Consider the following 27,180-nt stretch of genomic DNA (forward strand, 5'->3'; position numbering starts at 1 on the left):
GTGCCATCCTGTCCCTCCCTCCCTTCCCGCTGTCCCGGGCACGTTCCACACTGCGCTCCTTTGTCCCCCCTCAAAACAGGCAAACCCCGTAGTCGCCTATAATAGCCGGTGCCGTAAAGCGAGGCGCGGGCGGCGCGACAGTCGCGAGGTCCTCTGCAGCGAAGATGGCGGCGGGGGAGGCGAAGTCGGTGCTGTTCGTGTGCCTGGGTGAGCGGGGCGAGGGGCGGCCGCTCCCGCTCTGCGCTCGCCGCTTCTCGGCCCAGGGCACCGGAGGGGTTGGGTGGGAACGCGGTGAGGCGAGGGCCGGGACCGGGGGAAGTGTGGCAGGCCCACTGCGGTGCTGTAGGCGTCCCGCCCTCGCATGGTTCCGCGGGTTTCCCTTAAGGAGGAGGGCCGGAGTGGTAGCCAGGAGGGAAGGTAGAAAGCGGAATCGAGCTGCGCCCTTTTCGTCATAGGAATAACGAGGAAGAGCTTAGCGTTGAGGGTGGCAGAGCACTTGAAGAGGTGCCCAGGGTGGTCGTGGAGTCTCCCTCTCTAGAGACATTCCAAACCCACGTGGACGCGTTCCTGTGTAATCTGCTCTAGGTGACCCTAGAGTCCGGGGGGATCGGACTAGTTAATGTCCAGAGGTCCGTTCCAATCCTAATAGTTCTGTGATTCTGTGAAATCAGTAGGAAATAGTGAAGGAAGTAAAATCCAGTGTTGACAAACGCGAAGCTTGTGTGTGGGGAAGAGCAACACCTAAATAGGCATAAATCAGCTCTGACCTAAGGCTGTTGCTTGGGGGCAGCATGGTGAGGTGGCTTTGAACAGCTTTCTGAGATGGGTTGTGCAGCACTTGGCTTCTGGAAGGGCGGGATGGGAACGGGGAGCCTGCCCACAGGTTTGCTGTTGGGAACACCTGACATGGGAAAGGGAGAGAAAATCACAACAAAAACCACTGAAGTTAATGTAACAGCTGCTGTAAAAAGAGGGAAAGAAGGTTAGGACTTTAAGTAAGAAAAAGAACTTGGTGGGGGCTGATCTGTTATGATCTAATAATGAAATTTGCGGTCTGTATGAAAATGAGTGAAAAGAGTAAGACTTTTTTGAAAGGCTACCAAAGTGAAGAAGTAGGAAACTTTCTTTTACTGATATTCTGTATGTTTAAGTTATAAATCCTGTCATTCAAAGTCACAGAAAATAGAAGTGCAGATGGGATCAGAAATCACTTGAATGCTTTTCTGAAGCTTAGGACAATTAGTTACTGGTAAACAAGATAATGACAACTAGCAAATAGCTAACTTAACTACATAGATTACAGAGCTATACCCCATTTTGTATATGCTTTCTCTAAACTTCTGGTTTCTTCAGGGGATAACAAGCTGGATGGCTCTCTGCTCTGATGTTGGAGGGCTGTTAACAGTATCTGCTTCCTAGCCCCTATAATCTTACCTATGTGCTATGACTCCCTAGCATTTTGCCACATTTGTTGCAAAACCATTAGTTAATCTTTGGGCTTTTCACTGTTTTTTTTGGTTGTTGTTGTAATAGGAGACATGCAGATTAATTGAATAGCAAACCAAGAGTTTAGTTTTGGAAATATTTTCTGATGTTTACCTTAGAGTAAAATCAACCCCTAATAATAATCCAGGGAAAACATCCTGTAGTAAGGGATTATCAGTTGCTGTGTGTTTGGAAGCTAGTGGTCTGTACAAATATTTTTTGTATAAAAACATCTTAATTAATATGAATCCTTCTTCTCAAACATGATGTTCTGAAGACAGTGATAATCACCATCACTGTGTGCTGAAGGGTGAGCCAGCGTGGAAGAAGACTGGCCTGGCTGAACAGGGAGCTCTGGCTGGAACTGAAGGAAGAAAGGAAAGATTGTGAGCTTTGGAAGAAGGGGCAGGCAACTCAGGAGGACTAAAAGATGTCATGAGGTTATGCAGGGAGAAAAATTAGAGGGTCCAAAACGCAGCTAGAACTTAAAGTGGTTACTGCCATAAAAGACAAAAGAAAATATTTCTGTAAATACATCAGCAGCAAAAGGAAGGCTGAGCAGAATCTCTATCCTTTATTAGATGCAGGGGGAAACAATGACAAAGGATGAGGAAAAGGCTGAGGTATTTAATGCCTTCTTTGCCTCAGTCCTGAACACTAAGACCAGTTGGTCTCTGTGTACCAGCCCCTGGAACTGGAAAACAGGGATGGGGAGCAGATTCATAGAATAGAATCAGATTCACTAATGTTGGAAAAGACTTCCAAGATCATCAAATCCAACCTTTGAGCAAGCACCAATCTGTCAACTAAACCATAGCACTAAGTGCCACATCCAGGTAGTTCTTGAGCACTTCAGGGATAAGGACTCCCCTCACCCTGCTGGGCAGTTCCCTTTCAATTCTTAACCACCCTTTCAGTGAAAAAATTCCTCCTGATATCCAATCTGAACCTCCCCTGGTGCAGCTTGAGTCCATTTCCTCCTATTGTGAATGGCCTGGGAAGAGACCAGCTCCCACCTGTCTACAGTCTCCTTTCAGGCAGTTGTAGAGAGCAGTATGGTCTCCCTGAGCCTCCTTTTCTGCAGGTTAAACAACCCCAGCTCCCTCAGCTGCTGCTCACAGGACTTGTGTTCCAGCCTTGTTGCCCTTCTCTGGACATGCCCCAGCCCCTCAGTATCTTGTAGTGAGGGGCCCAGACCTGAATGCAAGATTCAAGGTGTGGCCTCACCAGTGCTGAGTACAGGGGGACAATCACTGCCATGGACCTGCTGGCCACACTACTGCTGATACAGGCCAGGGTGCCACTGGCCTTCTTGGTCACCTGGGCATGCTGTTGTCAACTGGCTGTCAACCAGCACCTCCAGGTCCTCTTCTGCCAGGCTGCTTTCCAGCCATGTTTCCTGCACTGAGGGAGCTGCTGGAAGTGCTCACCGAGCCACTTTCAATGATTTACCATCAGTGCTGGTCAGCTGGAGAGGTTGACTGGAGGTTGGCAAATGTGGCACTCATCTACAGGAAGGTTTAAAAGAATGATCTGGGGAACTGCAGGGCTGCCAGCCTGATGTTGGTGCCAGGGAAGGTCATGGAGCACATCATCAGGAGTGCCATTATGTGGCACCGGACAACCAGGACATCAGGCCCAGCCAGGCTGGGTTTAGAAAGCGCAGGTCTTGCTTGAACAACCTGATCTGTGACCAGGTGACCTGCCTAGTGGATGAGAGAATGGCTGTGCATGTTGGCTACCTGGACTTCACTATAACCTTGAACACCATTTCCCACAGCATTCTCTTGGAGAAACTGGCTGCTGAGGGCTTGGATAGGGGCACTGTTTCCTCGGTAAAAAACTGGATGTGTGGGCCCAAAGTAGCAGTGAATGGATTTACATCCAGTTGGCAGCCGGTTATGAATAGTGGTTCCCTAGGGCTCAGTATTGGGATCAGTCCTGTCTAGTATCTTTATCAATGATCTGGACAAGGGGATTGAGGGCTACTGTAGTCAGTTCACAGACAACACTAAGTTGGGTGGGAGTGTTGAGCTGCTGGAGAGTAGAAAGGCTCTGCAGAGGGATCTGGACAGGCTGAATTGAATCCAATGATATGAGGTTAAAGAAGACCCAAGTGCCAGGTCCTGCCCTTGGATCACAACAACCCCCTGCAGTGCTACAGGCTGGGGACAGAGTGGCTGGAAAGCTGCCCTGTGGAAAAGGACCTGGGGGTGCTGGCTAACCACAGCTAAACGTGAGCCAGTGTGTGCCCAGGTGGCCAGTAAGGCCAATGGCATCCTGGCCTGTATCAGCAACAGTGTGGCCAGAAGGACCAAGGCAGCAGCGATCGTCCCCTTGTACTCGGCACTGGTGAAGCTGCATCTCAAGTGCTGTGTCCAGTTCTGAGCCCCTCAATCAAGAAGGACATTGAGGTGCTGGAGTGTGTCCAGAGAAGGGCAGCAAAGCTGGTGAAGGGTCTGGAGCACAAGTCTGATGAGGGGTGGCTATGGGAGCTGGAGTTGTTTAGCCTGGAGAAAAGGAGGTTCAGGAGAGACCTTACCACTCTCTACAATACCTGAAATAAGTTAAAAGAGACAAGATGAGAGGAAATGGCCCCAAGTTGCACCAGGGGAGGTTTAAATTGAGTATTAGGAAAAATTTCATCCCAAGAGGGTTGTCAAGCATTGGAAGAGGCTCTATAGGTATTTAACAGACACGCAGACATGGTGCTTAAGGACATGGGTTAGTGGTGGACTTGGCAGTACTGGGTTAACAGTTGGACTTGATCTTCAGGGTCTTTTCCAACCTAACCTATACTATGATTTTGTGAAGCAATTCATACATGTGGGTTTGTAAGCCCAAAATGGTGATTTGCACTATAACAAGGTTTTAATGCAGGATCTCTTTTTAGTGTAACGTAATATAATAGTTTATATTAATTATTAAGCCTGAGGAAAGGGTGGCCAAGTCAGTACCAATGTTAATAGGAAGGATTTTTTTAATCAAATGTTGTAAATAGTTTTTAAATTTCCTCTTCTGTGTTACTGGGTTATAAAAAAAAAAACTTAGTGATATGTGGTGTGAAAAGCTGATTGACTTGATAAGAATTTCTTTTTTTTCCCAATGAAATATACACTCTTTTCAGTTAAATTTTGGAGGCAGCTTGTTTCTTCTTCCTGCTTTAAGTTTGCTTAATTTTTTTTTGGTTATTCTTCAAGAGTGATACTTTTTTTCTCCTAAATTCTATTAGGAATAATAGCTGAGATTATTGCTGAAAAGAGTACTAAACAGATTTCTAGAGCTGCATTTAACTGTAGTATTCTTTGCTGGTTAATGCAGTACATTAATTCTAAAATTTGCCACATCTAGTGAGGATCCCAGAAAGGACAATCCTTCATGAAAAGTTACATTTGCTTTCTACATTGTTTTGAAAGAAACCTATTACTGAAATATCTATCGATTCTGTTCTTTGTTTGTGATGAAATAAGCATATACTCATTACACAACAAAATACAATCTAGTTAATGTGCATAAATACGTTAGCGATAAGAGTTTCTCATCCCTGAGAAATAATTGAAATACCCAGCAACATACCTAATTACAGCATATGAAAAGGCACCAGAAAATAATTTTTTTTTTCATTTAAGCAAAGAAATAATTAAAAGTGGAGGTGAATCAAAATGCAGTTTGCTCATTTTACACTTATGTAGCTCATGTAATTAATAGTTCAGCTCCAGAAATGAGCTTAATATGATGCTGCGTTACATAAATCAGTCTCTTTCTCTCTGATGACTTCTCCAGTATAACACAACAAGCTGAATGGGCATCTTAGAGCAGGCACTGGCTTACTGATCTTCTCCATAGATAGAGGAACAGTTGTAAGATGGGTGTACTGTTGAGCAAAGTGGGTTTGGCTGGGTCTTCAGCAGATTAATTCTTGTTGTGAATCACTGATTTTGAGTCTTCTCCCTGGGGACCCAGACTGCATAGAATAATTTCTGAAATGGCAACTAACTTAGTGGGTATGAGGACACTAGACAAAGTTACAGGGTGATGCGAGTTTCCTAGTTCAGTTGTCATGATTCATCATATGTGTTTAGATATAGCCAAATACTAGGTTTCATGGGACAAAATGCTATTTATAGCTGCAGAATGGGACAGCAATAGGTTGGGTAAGACATTGAAGAAGTTATGAAAAACAATTGCTTTAATGAGGATTCTTGGCAAGTTGACATAAAGAAATTATGTCTTTTTTTACAAAGAAGAGAATGTTAGATAAGTGTAAGGAAAATTTATCTTTCTTCTATGCAGTATTGGTAATAAAGCTGTAAGAATACAGTGTCTTATTTAATCTGTGTTTAGAAATGATGCAGAAGTACTAGAGAGTTGAAAGCATGGTTGGAAAAGTAATCTTGGAATTGAAAAACAAGATACATGCTTAAAACATGTTAAGGGTCTGCTTGTTGCAGCTAGGTGCTTATGTGTTGAAAACTTGTGTTTTCCTGATGAACCTCTGGGTTGATTAGAAAAGCATAACGTACCAGCAGTTAAATAATTCAGGATAATTATTCTTGCTGCAAGGAAAGTTTTTTGAGATGCACACACATATACACACACACACACACACACACACACACGAATGCAAAGACCAGAGAATCTGAACTAAAATCAGTGTCTTGAATGGTTCCTCACAAAAGTAATTGAATGCTGAGTATGACAAGATGGAAAGAACTAGGACTTGTGATGAAGTTCTGACAGGAATTTGAGTACAGAATGGAATAAAGTGACTGGTCGGTTTTAAACGCTTGTGAAGGGGACCTGATGAATGATGCAGATGATGCTGGGAAACATTATTCCAGTCACTTGGATAAGTGACCATTCATAGAAAGATAAGCAGAATAAAAATCAGGTTTTACATGTGAGAGGATGAAAACTAGTAAAGCTTTAGTTACTAACAGCAGACAGAAAAATAAAGGAACAAGAGAAAAGCATTTCTTTGCATTTGGGGAAGGTCTGAGAGATGTAGGGAGCTGAATAAGGAACAGTTAAGATACAAAAACAATTGCGAGAATAGATAATTGGATCAGCATACCCAGAGATGGGCAATGGACCTGAGCATGAAATGGATCCAAGTTATCTTTCCTATCAGTAGAAGCAGAGCTTCCCTTTCTGTCTGGGAATGGGTCAAAGATTAGTGCAGAGACTGGAGTAAGAACTCAAGAAACTAAGCATTAGCTTAGATCACTGTCACTGGAGGCCTTGTGTTTAGAAAATGAGTGAGAAAATGGTTCCAATACTGATTCTGTGATTGAAATCCCTTGTCCTTGAATCATTGTATTTGGAGATGTTTGTAGGATTAATTTCAGTGGGTTGACTCTAGGTACCTTGGGCACTAGTTTTGTATGATAGAAAATGTCATTACAACTTAAAGAACTTGAAATGCAAAAAAATGAAGGGAGAAGATAGAGATTTTGAGAACTTTAATACTGCTGGCTTCTACATAAAGCCAGCATGATCAGATCACTTGGAAATACAACAAAGATGAAAGGAACACCAGAGGGGGTTAGGTAGTGAAGATAAGGTGTAGATAACATTTAATGAAAATAATGGTTAAAGTCCAAGGAGGAAGGTAAGTGCCCTATGGCTCTTTTTGTGAAATTTCCCCTTTTACTCTCCAAATATGTCTGTCAATCCATAACTTAGGAAATACTGTACATCTATGAGGAACCTCAGCAAAACCTTGGAAGACCAATGTGGGATGTAAAACTGGGTCTGAAATGGACAGAAGTTAGTGAGAAAAGTGACTAGAAAACAAGGATTAAGTTTGCATATATGAGTGGGATAAGATAGGGCTTTACATCAATCTTGAGATGAATGACAGCAGTTGCAAGGAGTAGCATGGGTAAAAGTTGGTTAGGATGAAAATAATATGGCACAGTATGTGGGGAAAAGAGCTTCTGTTAAGTCAGTTCTGTGATTCTGTCCATAGTTCCCAAGAATAGATTTCAGTGCTGATTGCATTTCCCTATCAGTGTTAATACCTCTGTTGATATCTGGAATGTGTCATCAGGGAGGATATTATTTTTCAAGTCACAAACTGGGTTAAGTGTTTGTTTCAAAAATGATACAACTGTAGTTTATAGTTACTGCTAGAAATGGTAGTTAATATGTTTAATCAAGGGTGATCATGGTGCTGATGGATAAAATCATTATGGTATTTTATATGATCTAATTAAAGCTTGTATTTATGACATTTATTTTAAGAAGTGGGCAAACTATAGAAGAGTGAAAATATGGAGCAATTCAATCCATACAAAGCAGGAGGTTAAACAAATGGAAAAAGCCATGAGGGATTTATTTCAAAAACACCATTTTGAAATTTTGGGAGCTAGTTAATGAATGACTAGGACCAAGAGTATTAATCATTGGTTTTTACTGAAATGTTGACTGTAGTAATGAAAGTTACTGTTCATACACAGTTGTGTGGGATCATTCATACAGAGAAAAAGCTTTGTACAGGAAGAAATGGATGGCCTCAACAGCTGGTGTAATGGGAACAGAACATAATAGTTTAGAAACAAGACTCAAAGATCACCTATTTGAAGCAACAAAGAAGGAGAGGGAAGGGACAAATTAGTAGGAGGGGTTTATAATCATAAATTTGATACTCATGAATGAATCAAAGGTGATTGTAGAAGTTCTCTGGTTATTTTCAAAAGAACCTATTACAGACTTAATTTTTTATTTTAAAAATTGGAACAAACTTTTCCTGTAGTGTAGTCAGTCATTTTGCTTGTCAGTATTCAGGAAAAGTAAATTCAAACTAGAAGAAGTCCAGATCTGACTTTACTGGAGTGATTAGATAAGGTCAGTTAATTTCATGAGGAGATTGAGAGTTTGGTTGGGTTAGTTTAGCACAGTTATGCTTGGCAAGGGTTCTGTATCTGTTGAAGGAAGGACAGAGACTGATGTTAACCAAGATCAGATGAGCAGAGACTTCCAGGAATAAATACTAAGTTGAAACTGGAAGGTCTTATGCTACCACATGAAATTAATATCTGGAATAGCCTTTTAAAATAATGATGCTTTTTAAAATGGAGCTTGATGTAAGAGGAGCGGTGCTGTATATGCTTGCAATATCAAAGGATTGGGTTCATTGATATGAAGGTTATTTTCTGTCTTGTGCTGTATGTTACCATGTTTTGAAATTGTATTGTTTAATGCTTAACTCACTCAAGAAGTGAGATTATTTTTTTACTTTATTACCATATTTTAAAGACTTTCATAATTAGTAGTACTAACCAGTTTTCTCATTTAACCACAAAAGGACCCCAAAATTTTTCTGCTTTATTTTTCTCCCAAGACTGATTTAATTTCTGTGCATGAAATAAACTAATTCAAATAGTATTAGTATGTTTTCTCCTGGAAGAAGATATACTGACATCAGAACTCACTTAATATTTCAGCAAGATCAGTTTTTCAATGGTTAGCCCATTCCCTTTGCCATTTAGTGATTTGATGTTCTCTAAATCTTTGACAGTCAATTTGTGTTGCTTCAGACCTTCACTTCCCTCTTTGTGATTTTTATAGTTGACATGAGTGAGGTAGCAAGTTATTAAATGCCCAGGTCAAAGTAGCTTCTCTCTTTAGCAGTGAAGTATCTACCTTGGTGTTTTGTTTGAAAATGATATTAACTGCCTCATGTGAAAATTTCTTTTTGCTGATGGAAATTTAGCTTTGTTCATGGGCATTTCTTTCTTTTTACTGTTTGAGATTTGGAAAGAATTTAATCAGTAGTAGGAGAGTGATTTATTTAAGGGTACAGAGATGAGTTTTGCCATTTCTGGTTTTTATACTTACCTGCTCAAAAGTTAGGGATGAGCAAAGTTACACATTTTGTTTGATAGAAAGTGAAGATTTGTGTGTATGAGTTACTGCCATCTGGGTGATATATCAAGTATTATGAGTATCCATCTAGTTACAGAAAATTTCTGAAGGATAAAAAGGTAGAAAGAGTTAAAGTAATAGTTGAATAGGCTTTTTATTTTTGTTGAGACACTTCATTCTTTTTCAAATATGAATTTCTGTATGCATTTTAAGAGGTCTACCATAGATTGTTACAGTTGTAGTTACAGTTTCAGAACAAATATGCTGTAGATCCATTATTTTTAGTTTTTAATGGGGCTGTAATACATTGTTGAAATAGGTTATTTTTGAAATAAGGTCAGATCAAGTGGCTAGTGCAGTTGGAGGCCATTGGAAGGAAAGACTGATTATGTATTTGTATAAATACCTTAACTGTTTGCTGGCTGATTGACAGCACTTAAGCTTTGACATATGTTTGGTTTTGTTCCTAATCCTAATGTATTTTGGACAAAAAAAGTTGGGAATTTTTTTTCTGTGATATTTTTAGAGCTTGTGTAATTGTATTCAGTTTTGGGGGTTAGAATTAGTTTCTAGATGCTGCTCTTGATGAAGGCTCAGTTAATCTGTAGTGACTTGATTTCAGTGACCAAGAGTATTTTTACTACAGGTTGTTCAGCCATTTCACTATGTTCTCACAATGGTGGTGGCTGTGTTTTGGAGTTGTCCAAAAGGTTTTGCTCATAGTGAGGTAGTAATGTAGTAAAGTATTCAGGAAAATATTCATGATTCTCCATGCATTACTTGAAGGTGGTATTAGTTGAAATTTGGCAGTGTGTAGGAAGATTCAAAGATAAAAGTTATATGCTGCCATTTAAATTCTGTGGTTTTTGTCTTCTATGATCACATATCCCTTATAAAGGAGAAGAGAGTGATGTGCTTACACAGCATTTGTCCTATTTATTTTAATAAGTTATATCTTTTCGTATAATAATACGCATTTCAAGAGACCAGTGGATAGTATAGAATCCTAGAATGAGTTGGGTGGGAGAGGATTATCAGCTAGATCATCTCATCTAGTTCCAGCCCCCTGCCATAAGCAGGGATGCCTTGCACTAGACCAGGTTTCTCTAAGCCTCACCCAAGCCTGGCTTTTTACATTTCCAGGGATGGAGCACTGCAGCTTCTCTGGGAAACCTGTTCCAATGTCTTACCACCCTCACTGTAAAAAAAAAAAAAAAATCTTGTTTATGTCCAATACAAGTTTTCTCCATTTCTTTATGTTTAAAGCTGTTGTCCCTTGTCCTATCATTGCACCCCCCTTTACATATAGAAAGGTTGCAGTAAGATCTGATCTCCCCAGTTCTTCTTCAGACTGCACAACCTTAGTTCCCACTCAGAGGTGCTCAGCTGTCTGATCATCTTTGTGGCCCTCCTTTGGACCCACCCCAACAGCTCCATGTTTCGCTTGTCCTGGGTGTCCCAGAACTGGCTGCACTAGTCCAGGTGGGGTCTCATGAGAGCTGAGTAGAGGGGCAGAATCCCCTCCCTAGACCTGCTGACCATGCTGCTTGTGATACAGCCAAGCATATGATTGGCTTTCTGGGCTGCAGGTGCACACTGCTGGTTCTTATCCAACCTCTTACCCACCAGCGTCCCCACGTGCTCCACTGGGCTCCTCTCAGTCCCTTCATGCCACAGTCTGTACTGATATTGGAGATTGCCCCAACCCAGGCACAGGACGCCAGGTTTTTACAAAGTCCTCATTCTATCTAAGTAAATAAAAATCTTTAGTCTGATCTGGGCTGAAAAATCTACACAATTACTGGTTTTTTATTTTCAATAGTCTGAAAATTCACTTGAATCTCTTGTTTCCATAGGAAACATCTGTCGCTCTCCAATAGCTGAAGCAGTTTTCAGAAAACTTGTAGCTGATGAAAAGCTTGAACATAAGGTAAGCTATTTATTTCTGTTCCAAGAAATAACTGTCTCATAGCCAGTTAGAAATATAAGCAGTGAGAAAAGAAACATAAAAATATAAATTTGTTTTTCTGTAGTGGAGGATAGACAGTGCAGCGACATCTGCCTATGAAATAGGAAGCCCTCCTGACTATCGAGGACAGAATTGCATGAAGAAGCATGGCATTACCATGAATCATATTGCCAGGCAGGTACTGTACCTTAATTTTCTTTAAATCTGTGTATATATTTGTTTTGTTGTTACAGTGGAGGACAGACAGTGCTGCTGTTTCAGACTGGAACGTGGGGCGCTCCCCAGATTCAAGGGCTTTAAGCTGTCTAAGAAATCGTGGCATTGAGACAGCACATAAAGCACGACAGGTAGAAGAGAGAATATTTTCTTTCTTATTCATACCCATGCCCTAACCATTGCACTCACAGAAGTCATTTGACCAGGGCATAAGCATCAAGTAATAAATACTCTCTGCAGTTTTTTAAAGGACTCCAAAGTGGCCTAACGCTTCTAGTTGAGCTTCAGGAGTTTTTTGTTATTAAGGTTCATTGGAAGTATAATGGGAAAGCATTGAACCAGTTTCTTCATTATAGAAAAATCCTGCCTCCAAATGTTTAGTATTTTGAGCATTTTTAAAATACATTTTAAAAATTAAGTTACTCTAGTAATCTGTGCTGCATCCTTCAGCAAGGAATTGTATATTTATATACAACGAAGTAGAATACCTGTTCATCCATCACAAAAAGCTTCTGCACTCGCATGAATATCTTTTAAAAATATCTGGAGTGCTAAATTAGAATGAAAGCACTCAAACCCAAGATAAGTAGCACAGTTGGTGGTAACTTCAGAGGAAAACATATCCTTGAAGCATTCTTAAGTCAAAGGCAGGTTTGCCACTTAGTGGAATCCTTTAAGTTTTACCTAAAATTGTATCTGTTAACAAAAGAACATGTATTTCCATACTGCATTCCAGAGAGATTGGAAGTAAATGTGTCTGCATCTATTTAAATCATTCAGACACTCATATAAATGCACATAATTTACTTCAGTTAACTATTCTCTGGATATAAGATATTCCTTTAGGGCTTGACCTTTACTTAGTTGGAGTTTACGCCACTAGTTTTTGTATTGACAAAAAGATCAAGCAGTCTTGTTATTATCTTACATTTCTGTTCCCTTCAGAATTTTTCTAGACCTCACTGAGGTCGTATTTACTTTCTTCACTTTTCAAAGACTACATGTTTAGTTTTTTGACTTTCAAAAATAAATTTTCTCAATTAGTCAATTGCCCTCTGCTGACCTCTCCTGATGTTAATCTCTGTTTATATGATAAACAGAATTGAGCCCAGCACCATTTCACATTTTTCAGTAATTTACTATTAGAATAGTTACTAAAAAAGTCTGTTGTGGTCTTTTTTTGTTACAACGTCCGGATTTACTGTTTACTGTTTGCTTACAAACATCATTATTTGTCAATATACAAGCTAAATGGTTCTGAAGCTATTCAGTCAGTATTTCAGTCATCACAGTAGTGTGACATGTTTGTCTTCTTAGAAGATATGCCTTGGAAACTTGAGAACTGTTCTTGGGTATTCCTAGAGTGGTTTATGAGCAGTTAAATTAAAGCAAAAGACCCAAAACAAGTTGATCCTCTGTCTTGAAACAGATCTTTGTATCCTTCTTTGGCAGAGAAGGAATGAAAACAGTTTAATGTTGCTTATACATTCTGGCAAATGAAGAGATTTTTCAATCAGAAGACTCTAAAATGTTACACAGACAGGGAGAGAAAAATTAAAAAATAAGGTAATAAAATGAAAGACTTAACAGGATGAAAATTTGTCTAAATCATCCCAGTACACATAGTTTGTTTTGTAAAGAAAATCTTAAAATCCCTGAACTACAGCTAACTGTTCATTTTGCACTGATGTTAACTATGTAGCTCCAAATTTTTTTTTCCAAACTTCTGTCATATGGTCTCTGCTGATTTTCTGAACTGCATACCTGTTATGGTCTTGTAGTACTTCTGAAAAAAGAGGTACTTGACAGTGTAGAATAGGACTTTTCAGAGTGGTCAGGTTAGTACAAGTGGAAGTGTATTTGTTTCACTATTAGAGACAAACTTAAGGATAGACTTTTGTGTGACACTTGTTTCAGAACAGATTAAGGAAGATTTAATACAGAAGCTGCAGAAATAGAGAGTAGGGATTTACCTTCTGTTGCCTTTGAAGTATTGTCATAAGTACCTTGTACAATTATCCTCTTCAGTCCTGTGGAAAACTGTTATCCACCCAGTGAAAGGCACCTTCTCTCATGTAATTTTTTGCATAATTATGATAATCATGGAATTTAGCATTTCTTTTTTATTCAATACTACAAGAATGGTTTATGTCAAAGAGAATATTAAATTGGTTGTGTCCTACTATCACATACAGTGATATTAAAAGTGAATTATACTTCTAAGTTAAAAGTGAAGTATAAAAATAAATGTATATATTTATATATAAAATAAAGTTGTTAACATTTTAGTTAATGGTGAGTTGCTGTATGAAATTCTCTAAGTTCTTATTCTTCATGCACAAACCTGAGAGGTTTTAATCAGTTTCACTTTTATTCATGCTGAGGCCAAAATTGATTTTGGTATGACTCATACCATCCATTTGCTTTAAATATGAAATTGAGATTAGAAGAAGGTTGTATTAAACACTGTTTCACAACTGGATAAATTTGAGGATTACTGCCTCTCTGTGGGTTTTAGACAGAGAAAATGAGATTTCCCTTCTGTAAATAAAGGGAAATGTTTCACTAATAAATTAATAATTGTTATATGCATTTTTTAAATGTAAAGTTATTGTTATCTGTGTAGTTTCATCCAAAGTTGACTACTTGAATTCTCCACTACACTTCTCAAAATGTTCATCAATTTTTACATCCTCAATTTCATCCCCCAAAGTACTAGTTTTCATAGTTTCGAGGAGTACCTTCAGTTACTGGAGTTTGCTCAATTAAAGCTTTTTTTATCTGACACTGTGTTAGGGCTTAAAAGTACAAGCGAAATGGTAACCTTGGTTTTAGGGCTGCATTTGCAACTGTATTAGTGGTGGTCATAGGGTAATAACTGCCACATTGTCAAGTGTTCCTAGTTTATTCTTATATTTGTCTGTACAACAAAGAAATCCGTGCCCTCAGATTTTCACAGGGGCAAGTGTTCAGCTGTGTAGAGCAATCAGAAGCAGCTTGTAGAAGTCCAGATTAGATTTGCCAGGAAAACAGAGCTATTTCCACTGCAAAAATACTTTTTCGTAGGTCAGAGGCACTGCATGAATACAGCAAATATTTTTACAGTAAAAATAAACAAGTCTGTATTAGTTTTCATTATTAACCCTTTCTTTTCATGTTCACTCCTGACACACCTCACTCCTTCAATTCTCTTTGTGTGTAATGTTTCATTTATGGTTTTATTCTGGTGATAATTTCTGTCTGTCTTTTCTTACTCCCTTTTATGGGAGCTTAGTCAGTATCTATTTGCTGTTTGCACTGATGCCATGATGATTTTTTGTCTTTTATTTTATACTCCTGTTACACCTTTTTACAACTTCTGTATTCTTAGTGCTTTTTGCCTACATTCTTGGACTTGTTTGTTCAGCTAGGAGACTAAACATTTTAGAAGCTTTGTAGTTAGGGGTCAGTGTGCCCCAGACCCCAAAATCCTCTCCAGAACACATTCTGTAAACTAAGATAGAACCTTCCAGGGGAAGGTTCCTTGGGGAGGGGGGCTCATTCAAGCCTCTCATTGGGGAATTTTTGATAGATATGCTAATTAGTAAAATCTATAATGTTGTACCAGATCTTTTGGGGGTGAGCATTGTGGTGTGCATTTCGGTGCATTCGACGTGGGCATGTGCACCTAAGGATCCTTAAAATAAATACCAAGGTAAAATCCCTTTTCCCTTTCTAACCATGTTTGATTCTTGATTTTGAGACCAGGAAAAGGCATCAGCACAAAAAAAAAAAATAGTGGCTGTTTTGCCATCTAAACCTTTTTTTTAAATACATAAATAATTTTTACAGGTTAAAACTCTGCCTTGCAGGATAATGTGTTTTGCCTTTTGGCTGTTTACTTGCTTACTCACTTCTCTAGCCCATCGTTTTTAGAGATGCCTGCCAGAAAACCCTGTTCTGAACAACTTTCCCAAGTTTCTTGGCTATGATGCTTCACACAGGACTGTGCAGTCTTAAAGTGAACTCTAATATTAGAAATTTTATTCCATTTCTTCATCCTCATTATGGACACCTGGTTCAGATATCTTATCCCAGCATTCTGAGCAGGGTCCAGGAAGATTTTTCCCTAAGCTAGGCTTAAATGTAACGTGAAATAAAATGACAACTGGCAAATATCTGCAGCCATCCTTATGACAATAAGATGACATTAATATTTAAGCCAGCAGTTTATCTGCTATGTTTGCCTACATGACTGAACTCAGATCTCTGAATTTAATTTATATTCATGTTTAGAAGTCAATAAATTACAAGAAACAAAAAGAACAGATGATATGATGGTAGGAAGATGTACAATAGATCCCAGATTTTTTTCACATCATACTACAAATTTTGTGAATTTACATGGTCTAAAATACTGTGGATGCATTTGTTTTTAAGAGATTGTAACTCATACCCTCATACTTCATCTTTAAGTTTCACTTGGTATCTTTTCCTGTGCAGTGGCAAATTTCTAGATTGGAAGTATTGCAGCTGATTCCAGGTTACCTACATTTTTGTTGTCCTATCAAAAAAAAGTAATTTTTCTATTTTATTTCTAACCATTTTTATTGCATGGTTCCCATGATTGGAAATTGCTTTAGTGCTACTAGTTGAAAAGTACTAGAAATGTTGCTTTTAATGATGTTCTAAGTTGATGCATGAAATGTCAAAAAAAAAATAGAAAAGGCTCGCTAAATAGCTGACTTGGATTGTTTGTTTTCTTGTGGAACACATGCAGAAATGGATAAATAATCATGGTAGAGTATATTTAAAATGTTGTGGGTTATTGTAAAATTTGATGAAGGTGCAGTTCTATTCTTTCCACCTGTGTCTTTTTTAATAAATGAGAGCTACAGAATTTGAAAACACTTTTTTCCCCCTTTTTATTAATCAAATGCAGTTTGTAGGCTAAAGCACCTGTTTTTACTTCTAGATTACTAAAGAGGATTTCCAGACCTTTGATCATATACTTTGTATGGATGAGAGCAATCTAAGGTAATGTATGAAGAAATGGAACAAATTCATATGGATTACTTGCAGTGATGTCTCACAAGTTACTCTGAAGACAGATGTCACATTTTACTGCTTAGCTTGTGTTGGGGTTTCTTTGTTTGGGTTTTATTTTTTTACATGTATGTGAATGATGTGCTAATGGATGGATTCTTCACTTCTAGTAAGTTTAATTAGAGTCAGAATTCAATGGTTTATTTGTGTGATACATGCCACTCAAGGATTAAGGACATGGAAATTTAGTTACTTTGTGCTATATACAGCTGATGCCTGTATAATTAAGAATGAGGATGTACTTACTGTCTTGATTGAAGTGATCTGTTTTTCTAATTGCATGGCAGTTAAAAGACAAATTGGGAACTGGGAAGGGATTAAATATGGTGCAGGTTTTTTTACTTCTTTTATAGAAATAGAGGGAACTCTGAAATAAGCAAGGTTGTTAGCTTGGGGAAACGTTTTATTGTTAGCTGTGCTCTAGTTAAGCATACTTTAGAAAGATCTGTTTAAGTAGTTTCCTAGTGTAAAAATTTGGGTATCACTAGCAAAATTTCTACTCAGTTACATACGTATTGAGGATTAAGGAGCTAATAAACTACAAGTGCCAAAGTGCTTGTAAGGGCTATTGGAAAGTTAGTTTAAGAAGGCCCAGACCAAACCACCACAACCAACAACAAAGCCTAAATAAAGACCCTATTAGTAGCACATAAAGTCTTATAGAAGCAGCACCACTTAACTGAAATAAGTATGATGATGTTGAATTTTCCAGAATGTCTTAAATAAGCTCTCTTCCACAGTCTTCATAAATGAAGGGTATGTAACACTGGGCTTGATTGCAGCATCTCAGGCAATGACGTGACAAGGCTTCTGTCTATTTTCACTTGAATTCTTAAACAGAAATTTGAATTAACAATTTATATGATATGTGCTCTAGGGCAGAAGAAACGTCAGAACTGTGACAGGGATATTGCTACTGCTGTGCTAAAGTTTTGCCTTTAACTTGCACTGAGTTCAGCCATTTTGCCTAGGAATGCCTATTTGTAGCTCTAGGAGGGCAGGCTGATTCCAGGTGTTGGTGGAATGCCTTGTCATATCAGAAAAGGAAGATTTGGGACATGTCTTTTCTTTAGTACCAGCCCCATCTGACCCTCTTCTGTTCATTAAGTGGTACGCCAAAAGCCTTTAAGAAGATGGTTTGACATTTTTTTAATAATAAAAGGTTAGAGAATTTACTGAAAAATCTGTAAATTCAAACAATAACTTGATAGAGGAGCTCTGATTTTTCTTCAAGCAAAAACAGTACTGTGGTCTCACTGCTATTTCTAAACTATCTGAAATTAATTTCTTAATCAGAATTAATAATTAAAATTTAATTTCTTAGAACTGATATGGTTATGACTAAGTATTCACAAGAGGGTTTTTTGCCTTTTTTAATGGTGAGTAAGTAAAATGATGATTTGGTATGGAGATGTGTAATGTTAAAATAATTTAGTATGTTCTGGGAGTTCATTGTGAAAATGATAGTACTGAGCTGCCTTTAATCTGAAGATGATGAGAGGTGCATTTTAAGTGCCTTTGGGATAATGGATGACCATTTTTAAGCAAATAGGGAAAATGCCATCTCAAAATGAGAATGTTTTATCAATGAGACTCAATGTAGAGGGAAGAGGATGTGACAACTGATGAAATGTTACAGTATATCAAAAGGAAAACAGGTGTAGCTCACTGATTTACCATTTTCTGTTAACTGAATGTGGTAAGATTTCACATGAGCTAGAGGTAGTATTGCGAGAAGTTGTAGCATACCAATCTAAAACACTGGCTTTGAGCAGATAGGAGAATCTTACTCGTACTTCTGGGAAAATACCTGGATAATTTCCATTGTTTTTTGTTCAGTACAAGCTAAGGGTGGGTGTTGAACGTACTAATGATTGATTTGAGGAAGAACCCGATGAACTGACTGTTACAAAGTTTTTTTAAGCTGTGGGTCAAGTGCCTGACTGCTTGTTTATGCTCTGAATTCAGTTTATGTCCTCCTTACTCAATTAAAAAAGACCCCACACAACAAGAAAAACAAAAACAAGCAGCAGCATAGAGTCCACAGGATTGACAGAGTCCAGACACGTTATTTTCCTGTCTGTCTAGAAAAGATCATGAACATCTTGTCCTGATGCCAAAACTCTGAAGGAAAATTCAGGGGAAAATTTTATTTTTTCTTTTACAGAGATTTGAACAGGAAAAGCAACCAAGTTAAAGACTGCAAGGCCAAAATTGAGCTACTTGGAACTTACGATCCACAGAAACAGCTCATTATTGAAGATCCATACTATGTATGTGTAAGAAATTCTTTGGGTGGCTTGATAAAAATTGTTTGTGTAGTATATAGTCTTCCCAGATCCCACAGTTGGTATATGATATATAATCTGATGTTATACAAAGTTGAAATGTTAACATTTTTAAATGGCTTAAGAAAACTATATATTTACTGGGATTGGAAAGGAAAATGTTACTATGCTTATAACAGTTACTAAATTTAAATAATGCAGTGCACCTATCTTTTTAATATTGGGTGAAACCCTGTTTGATCAGCCTCCCTGCAAAGAGGATGTGATCAGGAAAGATAGAGACAAAGACATGGACACAGGTGGTCAAAAAAGTTGGTTAATACCAGCCAAGAGCAAACAATTAGACTAATATTCTTCAGTTTAGGAAACAGAAGTGGATGAAGATGCAGTATGGTTCTATAAAATCTTGATATGAAAAGCTGAATAAGGAATTGCTATTCATTACCCAGGAGGTAGAGAATATCAAATGGTATTAGTGGGGAGCAGGTTCAAAATAAAACGATATTTGGTTTGGTTTTTTTTTTTTCCCCACACAGTGCTTCATTAAACTGTGAAGCTCAACATGACAGGTTAGTGTGAGCATAAAAAAGGAAAATACTTAAAAGGGCTCAAAAGTGAGTGGGAGAAATATATGAAGGAAAGTCATGCAGGATTGTTAAATACAAAGTCACAGAGTTTGTCTGTGGAAATTCCTGAGTTCGGACTAGAGAGATCTACACAAAAGCTGTCACCAAGTATTTGCACTGTTTTTATTTTTTCCTAATGTCTGTTGTTTGCCATTACTGACAGCGGAGAAACCAGTCTGCAATTTGTACTTTCTCTTTAGCCAGTATTGTTATTCTTACAGTCTTTTTCCTCTCTTCTTTTTTTAGGGGAACGAAAAGGACTTTGAAACTGTTTATGAGCAGTGTCTTAGATGCTGTAAAGCATTTTTGGAGAAGTATCATTAATGCTTCATCATATAATTTCTAAAAGAAATAATTAGCTTCTCCTGAAATATGTAAAGTTTACTTGATTGATGTATTTAAATTGTAAAATTATGCCTCTACATTCAATACTTAGTTTAATTTTCTATTTTAGCTGTTCTGTCATCTAATGAAAAAATACAGAAAGGTTTTAATTGGATTACATGATCAACCATTTTGTCACACATCGGTGTAGTAATAAAGTATATAATTTAGGATAAATTTAGCTGTAAACTCTTCCAGTGCTTTCTCACAAGCACTGCAAAAGTAACACCTTGCTTCTTTATATGCTATGCTGACTGAACTGAGGTCTTGTCATTGTGTCCACAGTGAGTTAATTTCAGTCAACTTTCAATGGTTATCAGTGAGATAATAATTGATGTATGACTTTGGTGTGTCATCCCAGTATCATTAGGCAGCCTTTTGATGGAAGGTGTTTCATGTGGAGCCTGCTAGACTAAAAGATCTGCTGCCTCATAGAACCAGCTAAGTCTTCCTTTGGTCTTCTGGTCAGTTCCTACCACACTAACACAAGCACATGTAATACAGCATTTACTTTGGGGAGAAGACATACCAGCATAAAAGCTGAAATGTGAAATCACATTTTGTATCTCAAAGTAGTAAAATACTCAAGTCCATGCAATATAATGGAATATTTCCTGTAATTCCAGTTCCTCATGAGGGTCAGACAGTATTCCCAGATTTACTCAGCCTGTCAAAAGTGTTCTTTGAGAGTAGAGTCCAGTGTAAAGACAGTCCATCTGTAATACAGTACTAAGTTAGCAGAAGGCCAGTAAGTAGAGAGTTCTGCTCTTGGATGAAATTTGAATGCTTTGTAAAAATCTATGTCCTGCTCGTCTGAACATCACCTTTCCTGTCTGCCTTAGACATGTAAATGTACTGAGATTAGTAATGTAAGTGATACCATGATGATTTTCCTGTTTTGAATATTCTCAGCATTGGTATGAACTAGCATTACCACTGTCTGTAAAACTGGATATATAAAATTTGTTTTCTTACTTATTTAGCCTTGGTTTTGTCTCTTGCTGCCTTCCAAACTTGTAGTCTCTCTGCTTGTCACCTGCTCAACCTTCTGGGAGAGAGATGGATTTCAACAGAAGATTGTGTTATTCTTGGGGAGTTTGGAATCCTGGTGTCACTCTGTGTGTATTGCAGACTTCACAATGGCGATTAAGTTTCTTGGGACTGCTGTAGAATAGATGTGTTTGTGTTAGTGAGGTTTCTGTTTTGTGCTAAAATTCCAATCACACATAAAACTTCAGAACCTGCTTAGAAAAGGCAGATGGTAGAGGAAATACTTAAATACAGAAATCAGAATCTTTGTGCATTATTGCATTACCATCAGTTTTGACTTCTAAAAAACAAGCTAGGAATTGCAAGCTAATAGCTGTTTCACTTTTCAGGGACAAAGAGTAGTGTTTCAGATGCAATTGAGCACTGACTCTGGAAAAATTATTTTCAATTTCTTTTATGAACGTTTTGACAAGGTAAATGGGGGAAGATAACAGGCAGTTAGGGACAAAATATCCTAAATGTGGTGGAAATATTTAGGCATAATCTAATGTTACTCCTTGCCAGAATGACCATTTCAAATATTCCAGTGAAAGTAAAATAACTCAAAAGATAGACAACATGATGGTTTGTGCTTTCCCATTCATGGCTGTGTAGGAATTCAGCCTATGGTTTCTTGCATATTAAAGCTAAGATTGAGAGGTCTTAAATCTTTATCTTTGAGCTGCTGGGGTAACAAAGGAAATAAGAGGATATGGTTTACCTTCACTAAGCTTGGGAATCTTCCTGTAAAGTGATACTTGGTCAAAGCTCTTTGTGTTAAATTCAGTTCATGTTTTAAAAGTTTCAGCCTTGAGACAGATTTTCAGCAAGTAATCTGTTGACTAAAGAATTCACCACCTCTACTAGGAGGAATAAGCTGGTTGATTTATTTTTATAATTAAGTTTTTTATGGAAGAGGGGAAGGAGCACTATGGTATTTTATACAAATTTGTTGAAGCCCAGAATACAGGACAGGGATTGCCTTCGGGAAGGACAGTTGCACAGAACCATTATTTGGGTTCAAAGAGAAACAGTGAATACAAATCATGTATCATACAGATGACTAAGCGCTCACACATCCAAAATACCCCTCATGAAAAATGTAATTTTGAATGAAAAAAGAACCAACTTCTATCTCCCTCCCCACCCCCACAGCTTGTTATATTTTAGGTAGTAAAGTTAAGACTAAAAAAAAAAAAAACTGCTATAGTATAGGTGTATTTTCTGTCAGAGCATGCTGACTTCTGCTAAATCTAGAGAAAGCTTCTATGGGTTTAATTTATTTATATTAATTGCTTAAATCATTAAATAAGTTGGTTATTTCCCTTTTACAAGGAAATTTTCTAAAAGGTTTTTCTTCAGCCAGATTTTGGGTATCCTACTAGAAAAAGAAAGCTTTACACTATTTTAAACTCCCATGTTAAGTATTGGGCTGTGATGTGGTCAGTGGAACCACAGTGAAGCAGAGTTCCACCCACGTTTACCCTCATGTAGATGAGCAGCTTTAGTGAATCCCGTAGAAGTTGATTCCTTTAACAACCAAGTTTTCTGCAGGCATTTATTACATCCATTGAGATGTGGAACTTCAGCATTCAGTCATCATTGAAAGCAAATAAAAATATGTACTTCTCCCCTGCTAAATACAGCTATGTTCCAGGATGGGATTTTGTACTTCGGCCATTTTCTCTTTTCTTCTAAACAGTTAGATGCTGAAGGCTCTGAAGTGTCAGTTTTCAGAATCTCAGCTCCTGTAGTTCTAAGGGTGGGGATGGTTGTGTTTGGTTTTGATTTTACATTTTGTGGTTCAAATTGAGGATAGAATGGAAACTATGAATGCCAGTATTCAGATAAAAGTAGCTGTGGTTCATTGTAGTGGGTTGACCCTGGCTGGATGCCAGGCACCCCCCAAACTCTCTCTTGCTCCCCTCTGCAACTGGACAGGGGAGAGAAAATACAATTGAAGGGTTCATGGGCAGAGGTAAGAACTGGGAGAGATCATTCATCAAATGCCATCATGGGCAAAACAGATTCAATTTGGGGATATTAAACAAATTTTTTACTATCACATTCAGAGCAGGATGATGAAAGTAAAATAAGACCTTAATACACTTTCCCCCCCACCCCTCCTTCCCAGCTCTCCCTCCTCCCCCAGCAGCACAGGGAGATGGGAATGGGGGTTTATGGTCAGTTCATCACAGGTTGTTTCTGCCACTGCTCAGGGAGAGGAGTCCTTCCCCTGCTCCAGTGTGGGATCCCCTCCCACAAGAGACAGTTCTCTAGTCCATCCTACAGGCAACAGTCCTCCCCAAACTGCTGCAGCATGGGTCACTCTTCTATTGGGTGCCTTTCTTCAGGCACAGCCTACTCCAGTGTGGGTCCCCCACGGGGTCACAAGTCCCTCCAGCAAACCTGCTCCAGTGTGGGCTCCTCTCTCCACAGGTCTGCAGGTCCCTGCCAGGAGCCTGCTCCAGCATGGGCCTCCCACGGGGTCACAGCCTCCTCTCAGGCATCCACCTGCTCAGGGTGGGTCTCCTTCATGGGCTGCAGGTGGATCTCTGCATCCCCATGATCCTCCTGCACTGACTTTGGTGTCTGCAGTTGTTCCTCTCAGATGTTCTTACCCTTCTCTTGTCAGGCTGCAATTACAGCTGTGCAATAGCTTTTCCCTTCTGTTATCCCATAGGCGTTACCACCATTTCTGATTGGCCCAGCAGGTCCATCCTGGAGCTGTCTGGCATTGGCTCTGCTGGACATGGAGGAAGCTTCTGGTAGCGGCTCACAGAATCCACTCCTGTAGCGCCCCTGCTACCAAAACCTGGCCATGCAAACCCAATACATGCATTTGCAGATTGCACATAAAAATTTTCTTCCTTTTTGAGTAATTTTACTGTGGCAACTGGGTTTAATATCAGATTTAAGAAAGAAAAGGAAATGTGTGTCAAGGCTTCCGGAGTAAGTGTTCACTAATTCCTTAAAAATTCTACAATACTAAAATTATTTACTGGACATTTTCTGACTATATTTCTGACTTGCAGTATCGTGACTAGACTACAGATTATTAAAAAAGCAAAAAGCCCCTCCCAAAAAACCAAAAACCCCAGAACAACTGTTAGTCTTAAAAAATATTCCATTTTATAATGCTGTAGAGAACTGGAGCAGCCTTGTGGTCTTGGGCATTTTTTGGGTTTGAAACATACAGATCTGTCCTTCTTACACTTGTGAACTCTTAGTGGAAAGAGTTTTACATGTGGATAAATGATGGTAGCCACCAGAAGGTTGCTTGTTTACCTGGATTCAGTGAACAGAAAGCAAACTGAGAGCAACATAATACCAAACACTTTATTACTTACGCTTGTTATTTACAGTATTTACATATTGCACGTTTGCTGGAATGTTTCATACATTTATTATATAAAGTAAATTAATGGCAGCTTGTGTTTGTGTACAAAATCCATGCTCCACTGTCCCAAAAAGTATGTCTACTTGGAATTACGTTCCTGTTTGTCATGCAATTTGTACTCCAGGGTACAATGTGACCCCAATGCAAGTTTGTTTTAACCAAACTTTTAAAAAATTGCATAAGCATGAAGGCTATCAAGTGACCACAACTACTGTGGAGCAGATCTTTAGTAGTTCTAGATATACAAACAAACATTCCTTAAAACTGTAGAATTAAGCAATAGAACATGAATTTTCTTGGTGAAATATTTGTGTTTACATAATTTTTGGCAGCATTACACATCAATTGTAGTGTGTTTTTAAGTATGGAGCATTAAGTACTACTGGCAGTTATGCTACTGTAAAGAATGTCAATCTGCAAACTGTTAATGACATACAAAATGCATGTTAAAAGAGTTATGGGAAGTAGTCCGTCGATCTGCAAAAATAAATCTCTTGTTCACAATGGAGTTCACTAAAAGGTAGTAAGTTCTATTTCCCTGTTGGTTTCCAAGGCACTTCTCTTGGTTCTTGGTGTTTCTTGTCATGGCAATAACATCTGGTGGATTAAAAGAGAGAAGAAAATTGCCTTTCATCATTTTTATACTCATATATATACGTTTGAGAACGTGTTTATCATAGTGAAAATAGTAAATGAAACTGGAGAAATAGTAATAACTTTTGAAAGATCAGTAGTGAATTTCAGATTTAGCTCAGTTCATATCAGCCTGACTGTTAATCAAGGCTGAAATTCTGGAAAGCATCACTTTTTTTGATGATTCATGTTTGGTAGAAAGACTAGGAAAATCCAGTTCTGTCTATTCAAAATGTCTTCATAGTTAAGTCTGGCCTGTTCCAATGACTGCATCTGTGAAGTCAAAAAAGTGAATAAACCTCAGGAATAGCATTAACAAATTGCAAAATGCTGTCCAAATGCCTTGGTGTCAGAAGCTGTTGATGGGGTGCCCAGTTTGAAGAATTTAGGAAGGATCTGATGTTACATTGGGCCCATTTGTGAAGAAACTTGGATTCATATAAACAAGAAACAAATAGAAGTAACTTTTTTAGATTTGGTTGTATAAATATAGCCCCTGGAACATGCCACCACTGAGCCACCACAAACTAATCAGGAGCTGCAGTGGTTAAATTCACTGCCTATTCTATCAAGTCTTCCCAAAATAGTTTCTTGGAATGAAATCACAACCATGCATATGACACGGATATCAAAATCACAGACACAAAATTACAGGTTTCCACACTGCTTATGTAGGTATTTTGTCTCTATTCTGGAAATGTTGATTTAAAGGTTGAATGGTGAAGGTTTTCAAAACCCTACTCCCTCACACCTTTAAAGCTTACAAGAAAATGTAGTGTAACTGCATATACACCTATCTAGAAGTCTATCCTCTTCTAGACAGGTGACCTCTTCTAGATATTTTCTAGACAGGTGAGCACTGAATTCTCCAAGTCTGTTTCATGTGTTTCTATGCCTGTTATTGTTCTTTTTTAGAAGTAAAAACTGTACAATGTCTTTTTAGTCAGCAGGAACTCCACAGCTGAAAGACTCTTACATGGAAACAGATTCAGCTGAAGCTTTGGTGTCTTACAGCCATCAAAAATTCATGGGAGAGATAAAAACCACTGGTACTCTGATACTAGAATTCTGATGATGATATTTTTCACAGTTAAGCTTTCATATTTTCTGTCTGAACATAGGTAACTGTCTTTCCCATGATCAGTGTGAATTCTCTGATACTCTGAGTTTCTCTACATTTTCTACTGCTTAAGTGTAATTTGTAATAGAATCATTTGTATGCAAAGTCAGTTGGACTTGACATAATCCATTGAAAATCAAGCTATTGGTGCATACAGAAATATTGTTAGTAGTATTTAAACATTTAGTTTTGCAATTTTTGAAAGCTATTAGGAAATGTAATAATGTTACAGAAAAGCTTAATGTAATCTAGGTTTTTTTTCTGGCTTTGCAGATAGGACAATTACTTTTATTTTTTTTTAATATCCTTCCTTAGAGGAGAAACTGATGTAAATTTTCCTTGTCTTGCATTTTCATCTGGCTTATTTTCTGTATGTATGCTCCTACTGTACTCTATTTAAGCTATGATGCTAAAAAGTGATGTTTAGAAGAAATTACCATGCTTTCGGTTTGATCAGTGTGTGGTACAATTTACAAGTTAAACAGTGAAAATGTAATAAAAAGATTTTTCATTACTAACGAGAATATGCAGCTCGCTGGGGGTGAAAAACAGTGGATGCTCATTTGTCATCTCATCTACATCTGCTTTTGTATGGGTAACTTACAGTTTTGTATCAGCTAACTTAGAGTTTTCTAAACCCCTGACGTTTTCAGAAACCCTTGAATAGACTCCAGATTTTTAGCACTCATAAATCTGTTGTACTTTTTAAAAAAAGTTTTTATTTCATATAGTCTGTTATATCCATCAGTCTAAGAAAATTGGGCTGGAACTTAGCTGAAGGATGATGGATAGTCTGAATGGAGATCCTGAATGCAATTTGACTACAGCCTCTATTGAGAACATAGGTAATTATACAACTCCCCAACCAATTGTGCTAATTTTTAAAAGCACAAATGAAAGCTATTATAAAGGCATACTACAGCTTTCCAAATTTGATTCTAGGAAAAAGCTAATCTATATGAGAAGAATTTAGTGGTTTAAATATCAATATAAACTTTAAATACTGTGCCAGTAGGATTTTTGTGGCAGAAACTCCCCATGCTTACATAAAAAAATTCTTTTCCCAAGTGTACACA

At 38.1% G+C, this 27,180-nt stretch overlaps 2 protein-coding genes across 5 annotated transcripts in view; one reads left to right on the forward strand and one right to left on the reverse strand.

Moving 5' to 3' along the window:
- ACP1 (acid phosphatase 1) lies at positions 1–20,900 on the forward strand. Of its 2 annotated transcripts, none has more exons than XM_069011510.1 (6): positions 1–207; positions 11,211–11,284; positions 11,557–11,670; positions 16,494–16,555; positions 18,792–18,897; positions 19,785–20,900. In XM_069011510.1, exons 1-6 carry the CDS (start codon positions 165–167, stop codon positions 19,860–19,862), a joined length of 477 nt encoding a protein of 158 aa, XP_068867611.1. In that variant the 5' UTR covers positions 1–164; the 3' UTR covers positions 19,863–20,900. The 2 variants fall into 2 exon arrangements, with proteins under 2 accessions (XP_068867611.1, XP_068867610.1); XM_069011509.1 differs by lacking the exon at positions 11,557–11,670 and adding an exon at positions 11,388–11,501 and having other exon boundaries at positions 15–207.
- ALKAL2 (ALK and LTK ligand 2) overlaps positions 16,575–27,180 on the reverse strand; it is a 21,315-nt gene continuing 10,709 nt past the window's right edge. The window contains exons 6-7 of one of the 3 annotated variants that reach the window (XR_011150025.1): positions 20,898–24,948; positions 16,575–17,455 (exon numbers count right to left, since the gene is read on the reverse strand). The gene's annotated coding sequence lies outside the window, so the exon portion shown is untranslated. Of the gene's footprint in view, positions 17,456–20,897; positions 24,949–27,180 lie in introns of those variants that run through there. The other 2 variants (XR_011150026.1, XM_069011507.1) reach the window with 2 other exon arrangements.

This window comes from Aphelocoma coerulescens, chromosome 3, assembly GCF_041296385.1.
Source record: "Aphelocoma coerulescens isolate FSJ_1873_10779 chromosome 3, UR_Acoe_1.0, whole genome shotgun sequence".
NCBI classification, from domain to species: Eukaryota; Metazoa; Chordata; class Aves; order Passeriformes; family Corvidae; genus Aphelocoma; species Aphelocoma coerulescens.